At 34.6% G+C, this 12703-nt stretch overlaps 1 protein-coding gene and 1 long non-coding RNA gene across 2 annotated transcripts; both read left to right on the forward strand.

Annotated features, from left to right (window-relative positions):
• Nucleotides 1-5292: 5292 nt before the first annotated feature.
• On the forward strand, nucleotides 5293-6587 carry LOC121854834 (40S ribosomal protein S20-like). The gene is given in 4 exon segments (XM_042349634.1): nucleotides 5293-5320; nucleotides 5323-5382; nucleotides 5385-5405; nucleotides 6317-6587. Coding segments are annotated over 4 exon segments (357 nt in total). The 3' UTR covers nucleotides 6565-6587.
• Nucleotides 6588-9860: 3273 nt separating this feature from the next.
• LOC121854836 lies at nucleotides 9861-11629 on the forward strand. Its single transcript, XR_006086645.1, has 3 exons — nucleotides 9861-9899; nucleotides 10219-10300; nucleotides 11508-11629. It is a non-coding gene; the product is annotated as an uncharacterized LOC121854836 (long non-coding RNA).
• Nucleotides 11630-12703: the final 1074 nt, after the last annotated feature.

Here is a 12703-nt window from a genome sequence, read left to right on the forward strand (position 1 = left end):
TAGAAGTCTTCCAGCAGTGATGATTAACACTGAATGTATGTTGTAAAATGGATGTGAGTGTTTATGGCACTGTTTTGTCATTGGTTACAAAATATTTTTCGACTTGCAGTTGGCTCTATATGAACAATAAATATCTAAAGAGGATATTAAAATAAAAACAACAACAAAGAGTGATAAAATGGTATAGTAAATGGTGTTATGAAAACCATATTTGAAATCATTCCAAAGACGAAAGTTTGTCCGAGTGTCAAACATTGTGCATAAGCTTTACTCAAACCTTTATTTTTTAAACTCCTCATAGTGATTAATTAATCTCAATTAATATTTCTTTTTATTGTCCTTCACTATCCTACTATTTCTCCTATATCTCAAGAAAATTATATCTCAAACCTTTAATTTTCTAAAACATTTGTTTAGTTTTTGCTATGTGAGTTACTGGGTAATATTATAATGTTCTGTGATGGAATGATTTGTCTGTATAGTACATATAAGTGACTATTAACTACCACATGTTAAGTTGAAACTTAAAAAAAAAGGAGTAAAGTTTAAATTAACAAAAGACATGATCAGTAAGTCTGGTAATGATATTAAATTGTTCTAATGTGTGGAAAATTTGAATGTGGGAGGAAGATTTAATTACCATATAAAATTGAATTGTTATATTATATGTAGGAGTATTTTGGGGAGTTAGTTGTTGGTATTTTGAGTTATGGGCAGGGAAGGAAGGCATAGATAGTCTTTGTTTGCTGTTGAGGAGGAGAGTGTGTATGGTCAATCATGGGGTAGTGGATTTCTTAGACAGTAATAGTGTGAGATTTTAAACTTTTTCACTAACTGGATATTGGGTAGGTGTGCTCAACATGCAATAAATTACCACATTTATCTTGCCTAAGGATGTTGTTCATGGCTACATGGAGGAGCAACATAAACTGCTTGTTACATATTTTGATTAGGTTTTTAATACTGTATTGTAATTGTCCCACATTAATACATGCAATGTAATACTCTAACTGTCCTCTGCAGCCATCTTAACCCTTGACTAATAATTAAACCACATTATAGTACCCTGCACTGTCATCGTATATACGAGTGCAAGTTCGTCATTTGAGGGGTTAATATGCAGTTTCTTTTTCATCTCCTACTATTACTGTACCACAGCTCAAATATATATTGAACTGTTAGTGTAATAGTTATGTTTATTCTCTTTTTCAATATGATATTACTTTGCTTTGAGAACATAATCTCCTTTAGCTTTTTTTCAGTTCTATAATGTTCTCAATGTTAAGTTATTGGTATATTCACTATTAACCCTTCTTCTGATTCAAAGCTTAGTGGGCTTAGCGTTTCACCACGCCCACATAGTATCACAGGTTCCCCAGGAGTGCCAATTGATTGTTCTTATGCTCATTCGGTCTCTTCTTGTTAACTTATAGTGTCTCAGATCCTGGTAACTGTGAGCTATGCGGTATTTATATCTCTAGTTTGTTTTGTGTTAATTAATTATGAAGTCGTTATGTCTGAAAATTGTTAATGTTGCTTCACTTGTATTGTATTCTGGCTCTAATGTACCATCACTACCATACATTACTACTGTACCATTACCCACCATACATCTACTACTGTACCATCACCCACCATACATTACTACTGTACATCACCCACCATACATTACTACTGTACCATCACCTACCATACATCTTCTACTGTACCATCACCCACCATACATCTACTACTGTACCATCACCCACCATACATTACTACTGTACCATCCCCACCATACATTACAACTGTACCATCACTCACCATACATCTGTACCAGCTCATAGTCAAGCCAACACACATCTTGCAGTATTTCTATGCAGTACATTCTTGTCATGGCTGGACTGGTACGTATAGATCTTTTATTACTTTAAAAACCTCCGTCTTTGGATTATTATTAAGTGGAGAATTCTGGGTGTAGAATATCTCGGGTCATGCCAATTGTCATAAGTTTGGTATGTTTACTTATTCTGCTTCTGTTTGTGTACTGTGCATTATTATCCTCAAACACACATAACACACACACATACATACAAACACACCACCTTACACACAGTTCTTACACTTGTCTTTAATTTGTTAGTTTGGTTAGATTTTATATGAGCAGTTTTTAAAGATATATGTATATATATATATACAGTATATATATATATATATATATATATATATATATATATATATATATATATATATATATATATATATATATATATATATATATATATATATATATATATATATATATATGTACTGTATCTATACAGTCCAGGAAGTACAGAATACAGTATAATGTTGGGAGTGAGCCAGAACTTATATGGTGAGTCATTATCTTGTGAGAAAATATTATCATGTGAGTAATGAAATTGTCATTTTGTCATTCACACTTAAAATACTTGACGATTTGAAGTGTGACACATTTCCAAAAGAAATTGTTGATCTCTGAATAAAGCATTTTGTATACTACAGTGACTGTTGGAATTGAGCCTGCAGGACAGATGGGACTCGACTCACTGCTGTGGTCGCTAAGTCACTTATGTTCATACAAGTGTTTAGTGGTTGACAGATTTGCTCAACCGCTGTATTCCTAAACATTAACATCAATATTGTAAGTGCAATTAATAAAATGTACTTTGTATAAAAAAATCTGTTCAAAGCATTTCAGTGCTAAAAAGATTGTGCCAATATGGTGGTTTTGGTTGATAGCCTCGCTTATGTGAATAAATAACTAAATATGCTATTACTTTAACTTATTTTAATTTCTTCATTATTCACCATTCCTTAATAGACAGTGGAACAGTTCCTCAGGAAAGGAAATGAACTTATTTATCTGGGAATCGGATTAATGGTATAGTACTGTGCTATACAGGTTCCCTCTGAGGTGAAGATGGTAGCAGTGAAGAGTTAATCTGTCCTTCATTTATGGTTAAATTACAGCAATCGTATTTCTTAGTGTGTGTGTGTGGCGAGTGTTTATCGTGTAGTCTGCACACCAAGAATGATGGTATGGTGAGCCTCGTCAACATGAACATCAAGGAGGAAATTAACACTAAATGAGTTCATTTTTTTATTCAGGTGGGGAATCATAACAAAACAATCAAAATTACAGTAGAGGAAAGAATTAGTTTAATATTTATGTATGGAGAACAGATGCTACACAGTGATCAGTTGCAAATGAATTTCATCAACAACACCAAAGTACATCCTGGCTGGTGAAGTACATTATAACACTGTCATTGCACACTGTTCATCCTCATTACTAAAGTAGTATTTCTCTCTTTTATGAAAATTTTGACTGAACTGTTTCCACACACAGCTAGTTCAGTCAAAGAAATGCAGTACTGTACACAATATTTAATGTCTTGAGGATGAAGATTTTGTTCATCAAGGCCTTCAACTTGGTATATGATAAAGGAAATACAGCTGTAGTGATGTTCTTCGCTGAAGTTATGTCAAAAGCACATTTCAAAAATAGCCGAGGGGTTTTGAGATTTGTATTAGACCATAGTTGGGTTGCTGAGCAGCAGTCATCTCCATGATGGAAATGAAAAAAAAGCAATGCAAACAAAACTGGTGGGGAGATAGAAGGAACAATGAGGAAAGATTTATCGCATTAGGTTTGAGAGCATTATAATGGAGGAGAATTAAAGGTGATCCGCAAAGGTCATAGACAGTGATTGTAATACTGTACTCCAAAGCTTTAGAGCGAGTGACCGTCTGATCTGTGAAGCTGTTGTATATATTCATAAATACAATAAACAAATATTTAATCTCACTTTAGTGTAATTACATTGAATATGTATCTGAAAACGTGTAAACATCAGTATTTAGAAATTGTCTGTTGGGGTTTAATCTCTTTGCTTTAACGTCACCAGAACGTTGTGTTCATTACGATTCTCTTTTTTTAAAAAAACAATCTAGTGTACTTATTAATTTCATGGGTTTTGGAGTGGACTTTGATCCGGTTAAGCTGTTTGATTAGATAAAATAAAATTTCAAATTTGGCGCGAAAATATGATCGCACCATCATAAATGAAACTACAGTAGTATAACACTAATAATGAAATAAATAATCACGATTTTATTGAAGAAATAGAATTACAATATATATAGAAAATAATTCATTATATGTATACTTAACTAAATTAATACGCTAAAAAAACGTATGTTATTCTATTTTAGAATTGTATTGTTTATCCTCACACTAAATGTTCCTTCCGTTGTAAACTGTGGCTGTAGTCGCACGTTACTCCGGTTCAGCGCTGATTTTTAACAATTATCTCGACCGGAGATTCCCAGAATGTTCTTCTGCATATATATATAATAATGTAAAGTGATTCTAAGATGTTAGGTCAGTCAAATGGGCTAAGTTAGTAAGTGATGTGTAGTATTTATTTGACACTGTTAAAACACGTCTGACACCACAAGATACAGACAATATTTATCCATAAAATCGTGTGTACTGTGTTGGTGTTACAGATAATAGTTACAGGGTAAATTTAGTACAGGTTAAAAATGTAAACTTAGTACAGGTTTAAAATGTAAAATAAGATTTGTTTATATTCTGTCCATTTTAGATATTACTTGGCTCCAGTTCATAGCCTCTTACAGAACTATACTAACTTGGGACGCCAGTGGACTAAGCTATTAAAAAATGAGAATTAAAAGCTGCAGTAGGCTTATCAGCTCATAAGGTCACCTAACCATTACCACTCACGTATCTGTCCAACCAAAACTTCCCAATGACTTCGAGTTAATGAAGGTGTTTGGTAACATGTTCCATAATACATAATTTTATTTCCTAATTCCTTCATAGATCTAAATTTTTTCCAACATAAAAATTCTGTATTTTGAAATCACACTCGGAAATTAATTCAAAGACTGTGGCCATAATATTACCTTAATATCTTATCAAGACTGGTTAATGCCGTGTCCAGCTCTCAATTAATTTTACAAGAACATCTGGTAGGCCTAACTTAGATCAAAGACTCCATGACGATAAAGTAAGTTTGAGGTGACAGACACAAACCTAACCTAACCTCATTATCTTAGTCATGTTTTAGTTTGTATCTTATATATGTTTGGGTCCTGTGAATTTGTTCTATAGCCACTTTAAGCTCATTATTTAGCCTAGAACAATAATTTCTCTGTCATAGCTATACTTGTGATTTTTCTTTGTACACTTATTGCACAATGTATACTGGATACATACAGTGCTACTGATTTTTAGTTGCATTAAACGGTGATGTTTTCAGAATGGCTGCCATGTGCGACAAAAGTGACATGAAGGGGGTGTGATGGGCGACGGCGCTCCCATCCATCGCATTCGCATTACCCTCACCTCCAGCACGTCAAGTCACTGGAGAAGGGTGAGTTACTTACAGTAGCTACATAGTGTTTGATGAAGTCAGGACATCTGTGTACAGTACAGAAGTCATGTTCACTCACCATATTGAGTAGACTATACACAACAAGCAACTGTTGAGTATTTACACATTTCCTTGGTATTTGGCAATACAGTACATTATATAGTCAAGAAAAGGTTAGAAATTTATATAACATACTGAACAGCAATGTCCCAGCTGCTATTGGCCAGGGTCATTGTTTGTATTTTACTTCTCCAGTTAAAGTTTACATAACTTATTTAAGTTGCTCCCAAAATCTGTGGTCAGGTGCATTAAAGTTAACCATGAGTGTGGAGCAGAACCACCTGAATAGTGCAGGGGTTCTGAACCTTCCTCGGTCACCGCACCCTTGGTCTCTGTGTGGGATGTCGTGCAACAGTCATTTACTCTTATTAATTTATGTATCGTCCAAAAAAATAATAACTGGGCATATTCTGTGCTAAATATTGTATGCCCAATATACCTTTGGCTCCTCAAAATGCAGAACCATTGGACTGGTAATATAAGCAACAGTTACAAAAGTTTTCATGATATTGTTTATTAGAAACAATAGTTTAGAATTATTTTGTGTACTGTGGTGTAGTTTAATGTAATTCACATTACTCTATGTGCTATAATGGAAAGTTTGTTAGCTGGTAACTTATTTTCTATGAGGGCAGTGATTTTTATATATTTATTGTATAGACTTGAAAATACTATTTATTTTAATCTAAGATGACAGATGGTGTATGTATTTATAAATGGCTCATTGAATATTATACTGTACAGTAATTGAAACTGTTTATTAAAAACTGCCTCTTAATTTAGAAAGCGTGTGCTTTTATTTTTCCATAATATACCTGTATACAGTATATACTTGGCACTTGTATCAACAGTGTGCTCTGAGCTTGTGAAGGGAACAAAGGACAAGCAGTTGAAGGTTAAGGGACCAGTCCGTATGCCCACCAAGACATCGCGCATCACCACCCGTAAGACTCCTGCGTTGAAGGTTCAAGACTTGGGATCGTTTCAGATGAGAATCCAAAGCGTGTCATTGATCTCCTCCCCATCAGAAGTGGTGAAGCAGATTACCAGCATTAACATTGAACCTGATGTGGATGTTGAAGTAACCATTGCAGAATAAATCTACCTGAAGATTGTAGTACATTTTGTACTTTTTATTATTCCAGGATCGTAATAATTCACCTGCTGGATAACCATGAGCAACATGACCTGATAACACCAATCACTGTATTTTCGAGCTGAGATATATTATGGTTTATTGAGCATGAGAGGAGACCTACATCAAATGTATCCCGTAACTTAGTAACTAGACATGCTGTTAAATTTCCTGATTTCAATACAACTTGATAAAAGCAGAACAAGGAGTATCTGACGAAACATAGATGATGGTGCAGTGTCACAATACATTGAAACTGAGTAGCATTTATCTAAAGTAACAATTAGAATGAAAAATATTTTCCTTTTATTGTGCCCATATTTGTAAATCACATAATATTGAAATTAATTATTTTGTACAGTATTTCATAATCCGATACGATAGGCTACGTTTCTCCCAGCTCTCTCAGCTTCCTTTATTCCTCAAAATTTGGAACATTGAAGTAATTAAGTAAAAGGTACATGTGTGACTGTAAAATACATAATTGATTTGAGGAATTGGTGGTGTTATCAGGGAGAATGAGCATCTTGGTTGACTTCATTTGAGGTGTAAACTATGGTACTGTAAGATGACTTAGGACCCCCAGTACACTTATCATCTTACTTGAGGAAAATTTTGTGATTAATGTGTTTGTCAATGTACTCAAAAGGCTTTCATCATACTCAAATATTAAATCTTTGTACCATGATGTGCCATGATGTTACAAACAGCATACAAGGAAACAATCTTAGGAATGAGTTTATGCTAGACATCCTGGAATGTGATATTGATACTATTACTGTAAATATTATTTGGTGTTGTACCTCAGAAAGACTCAAAAGTTAGTTTTGAAGGATACAGAAATAGGGAAATGCCTAGTATGGATAGAAGGCTTTCTCTACCATCAGTAAATGAGTGGTTATCACAGGCACAAATCCGTCATGTGTGCTAGTGACAATTACTGTGCTTAGACCAATGTTATTTATTTGTTTAATGAATATGATGCCAGATGCTATTAGTCCATACAAATGTTTGCAAGTACTCTAGCTTATTTGGAGAAATAAAAAGTAACGGACTAAGAATTAAAATAAGATTTCTGTCCTGTCAGAGTGGTCAAAGATTCAACATTAAATAAAATGCATTAGTATGCATTTAGTCATACAGTATCAGTCATAAGGAGGAATATAACATCTTTAAGTGAATAAAGAACTTCAACAAACTAAATGCAAGGAAGATCTGGGTGTTTATGGTGATATGAAACTTAGCTCTTGCATCACTGGTGGGACGTGGACGATGGTCTACCAAGAGAATAGACTTTTAATTACATATTTATTTTATTGAAGGTTAAAGGGATGACAGAATAGAAGTCTATAGCTACCTGAAAAGCAGCTATTCAGTCAAATGTACATATTTGAAGTTGGCAGGTGGCTGCCCGCTAGAGGTCAGCCCAAAGTAGAAACTACAGGTACTGTACAGAAAACTCAGGCTTAACGTCTTAAATTTGGATTAAAAGTTGTGGAATTATTGTAATAACCTGTCGTGTTCCGGGTTACACTGGACTATCGCCTGCCGGCTTAGGAAGCGATAAATTTTTTTTCAACACATTTTGACATTTCGATTACGAAACATGTTGAAATAAAACAAATATTGTGACTGGGCATTAAAATGTCAAGATCATTTTGTTGTTAAACTATTACTGTATGAAATATTTGTTGTTGATTTGGCAAGGTAATATTCTTACAAACGTTTGAGGTTGCAGTTAATTATCTTAAAAGTAGTAAAATAAAGAGTTGTTACTCACGATTTTATTATAGGGACATGTAACAAATAACCTAGATGCACGGCGAAAGACCTTAATTGTTGAAGCGAACATAATAACGTCAGCATAAAGTTATTATATTAATGGTCGCTGAGTGACGCCGCCCCTGCGCACACCATCAGGAGAATGTCGATTGTAAACAAAATGGCGACGCGCAAGTTCACAACGGAGGGTAAGATTGTCATATTAATCACACTTAGATGAACTCAGGTCTGTAGATACATATATTTAATTGTAGTATATTACAGAGTATTAATGGAGTGAGTGGAGGCCGAAGAGAGCAACACGAGGAAACATAACCGGAAGTAAAGTGTTATGGAGGAGGACGCGGCGCCAACCACACAGAACTATGTCTCTCGACTGGTCGTGGAGGTCATAGGTATATCTTGGCTCCAAACATCTTTATTTACTTGATATTCATAAATTGTAAAGGACGTTTGGTGGCGGAAGATGAGATAACAAGTCTTTAGTCCTTATATAAACAATGCATGTATACAGTACTTGAATTAATGAATATAAGGACCTGTACACCATACCTATATTTATAGGTAGTGCAGGTATACAGTTCAACATATGTATATAGACAATGCAAGTAGCTATACAGTTCAGCACACACGGACTCTCTTACCCCAAAGATTAATGGTCCTGAGATAACTCGTTTGATTAGCCTTGAGAGTGACAGTGGAGGAGCAGTACTATAGCCTCTGTTGGTACTATATTGGGTCCTATAAGATTTTTGCCTATGATATTATTGACAAAGAACGTCCTTGGCAAAGTTAATTAACAATAGAGACAAGATTGTAACAGGTAAACTCTATTTAAGTGGATTTTATTTGTAGCGGTTAGTTACTAATATTTGGTCTAAATTTGATGCTTAATTTAGTTTGTAATTATGTCTTCTGAAATTTATTACCATATATTTTATTTGTAGTGTAGTGTGTATTGTAATAATTATAATAAACGGTTTATTAATAGAGTTGCAGCTGTGGATGAAAATATTCAAACTTACATGTGATTTAGGCATAATGATATGCATTCAATAGATTTACAGAGCTGTACAGTACATAAATCAGGAGTTGTTTATTATTTTAACAATAGATGGGATGGTGCTATTCTTATATCTATCGAGTGCGGGCTCTTATGGGCTGAATTTTGTTGTAGTGGCGGACTGTGAGGTTGGCAGGAGGTGGCGATGGCAAGATAGTGCAGTAGTCCACTGCAAACCTTGCTAGTATTGTTGTGTTGGGGTGACTAACAAGCTACCATTGGATTTATATATTTATTTATTTATTTATTATTTATTATTTTCCAGATGTAGAAGCTCACATTCAAGATATTCAGAACAGAAAACCAACTTGTCTGAGTGCCACCACCACCAGGCGGTCTCTCCAAGGATGAGGAGCGAGTGAGGCTGGACGGAGGAGGATACTTTGACAGTGATATTTATGATATTCAATGGGAACAAATATCTGTTCAGTCCATTGGTGTGGATGACCTGGATGTGAGTATTGTACAGTAATTTTATACAGACTTAATTCTTTTATTTGTACAAGTGTATTGTTAATGACTCAGAGAACCTGTAAAGCTCTGGTGTATGTTTTGTGTGAAAATAGTTCATCAATAATCCTTTCTTTCATTATTTTGTATAAACATAAGTGAAAACGTTTTATCTATTTAACATAGAATAAATCTTGTGATTCAAGGTAATATAATGAGACATAATATTTATGCATTAATCCTATAAAGTTTATGTTTTGGAATATATAAATATTTAATTGAATTTTGAAGAGATTTAGGTTTGTTGTGTACTTGTCACTTAGGATGAGGATGATGACGGGGGGACCACCTTGGGAAGAAGGGGAGTAATGCATACACGCTCCTCAACTCTTCCTCAATGAAATGGTAAGTAACCAGAGAAATACTGGTGCTGCACTGTACTTGGTGAAAATGTTTCTGACTTTTCCGTTCACTAAATAATGATGGTATACTGTATATTTATCAGCTTGTGTTGGGTTTGGTTGTTAATCTACAAACTATCCACCGTTCCATGAACAATGTATGAAGCAGCTACAAGCGGACTGTGTGGTGTGTGTACTGGGTAATACAAAGTTGTTTCTGGACAAATTTTATTATTAGGAATTTGGTTTATAATTTTTTTCTCTTTAACTTAGAATTTACATCACAGGAAGGATAATTATTAGATTTGAGTAACGATTGAGGAAGATGTGTTTTATATGCTAATTCAAGCACCATAACAAGACAAAGGAACAAGAAGAAATGTTACATTGTTTCATAAAGTAATATGTAAGCTTCAATGGTTACTGAATGTTATATTGTAATTTACCTGAAATCTCAATGGGTTAAGTCAGTTTATGTCATGAAATTCACCATCCATGAAAACTAACATCTATGGACCCTTTTCTTATACAGTTGACCTTTTAGATGTGGGTTACACTGTATATTGAAGTTTAGTGCTGAAACCCTCTTGTAATACTGCAGTTTTTCTTTCACCTTGTTCTCATTTGTAATTTTCAGACCCATGATAGGAAAAATAGTCTACACTGTTGGTTAAGTTCTTCTCAAGTTCTGGTATCTAGGCAACTATTTAGGTTCATCGTTTTTAGTACATACTCATTGACATCCATTTAATTGGTAGGGTTGTGTAAGGAGCTTTTAAACTTTTGCTGGACCTCCTGTATCTTGGGTGTTTCAAAATGTGTTTCCTCTTCCCCTCTTTCTTCACATGCTGGTGGGTAACATATTTTTATCAGTTTTATTTCAATGTCTTATTCTTATAGTGAAATGTGTTAGCTACAAGTTATGAGTAATATAGAAACAGCCGCACTCTATGTTCTTAGTTTTCTTTGATGAGTGAAACATCTTCTACCTACATAGTGATTACTGTACTAATAGATAATGTGTATGGCTGGCAGTGTACCTAAAGATTTATCACCACATTTTATTTAGGATCATTAGAGTTTTGTGGGTTTATAGTAAAAGAAAGGTGGTCAAACGTCCATCTTGCACGCTTTCATTTCTTAGTGTAGACAGAATTAGTCGAGCAGTCATGGTAATTTGTAGTTTGTTTATGTGGTATATAATATTACAGGTTGACAAAGACCATGACCCCATGGCTAGTACAAGAGGCCCACCATTGCTGATCGGAAGATGAATATCGTGCCCGTCGCATCATGCAGGTCATATCCCTGGCGAATGGATCCGTTCGCTGGCCAGTGAGTGGTGGCGCACCTTGCCACTCTGGCTTTGTAAAATACTCATGTTAGGTTGATGAAGGCTATGGCCTGTCATCTCTTGAGTGTGTTGCTTTCTCATGTGGCTGTGTGCAGTGCTTGGTCAGCTGTCAAAAACCACACGCACTCTCAAACTGGTTATTGTAGCCTAATACTTTAGATTTTAAATTAGATTTTGATGAGATACTGAGGCTGGCCTTGCATTGGTGTATGTCTGGATGTATGAATGCACATTTTGTATTTCATATGGAGAAACAAAAATTTACTTAAATTCTGAGATGTTTTCATTAGTGTTATTTTTTTACATATCTAGTATCAACTTTGATACATGTTACTGTAAAAGGTCATTATAAGAAATGGGGCCAATAATGGTATAAGAGTACAGTATCAGGAAGACCACAAAGGCCCATCCACTACTGCTCGGGACCACCGGCCAGGAATCACCACCTCTACTAATTTACAATCTGTTTTCTTCCCCCTGCAGTGTACCTACCTGCTGCCTCCTGTGAAGTTTCATCCAGAGTCATGATCATGAGCCTCTCAAACTCATTAGTTACAGGAGTACATTTCATAGGATCTAGTTTTAGGTTGTACTGATAAGGTCAATATTAACTTAGGATTATGGTGATGTTTTAAACTTGAACATTTGGAATTGTTACAACTCTACTTCAAATTTATCAAACACTTAACTCTAATACAGTACTTATCTTAATTTTTAAAGGGTTAGCAAAGTCTTTAGCTGGCAGTATTGTTGCCATTACAGTATCTTGAAAACAAAACTGTCCAAGTATCTCTATATACTGTACTTTTGTATGGTGACTTGTGTATGCATGTATGCTTTTCATTCACTCATAAATAATAGTTGACATAAACATATTAATTAGTAGTTTTCAGAAAGATTGTCAGTATATGATATGTGAGTTCATTAGAAAATAAGCTTATAAATTCGATATTGAAATTTTAAAAGATGTTAGTTTTATTGGAGCGTAGTGACCAACGATTAATATCCTGGTTGTTGACAAGCTGAATGAATAAACTACAGCTAAGAAAAATA

Source organism: Homarus americanus, unplaced genomic scaffold, assembly GCF_018991925.1.
Source record: "Homarus americanus isolate GMGI-L3 unplaced genomic scaffold, GMGI_Hamer_2.0 scaffold3359, whole genome shotgun sequence".
In the NCBI taxonomy this organism is placed as follows: Eukaryota; Metazoa; Arthropoda; class Malacostraca; order Decapoda; family Nephropidae; genus Homarus; species Homarus americanus.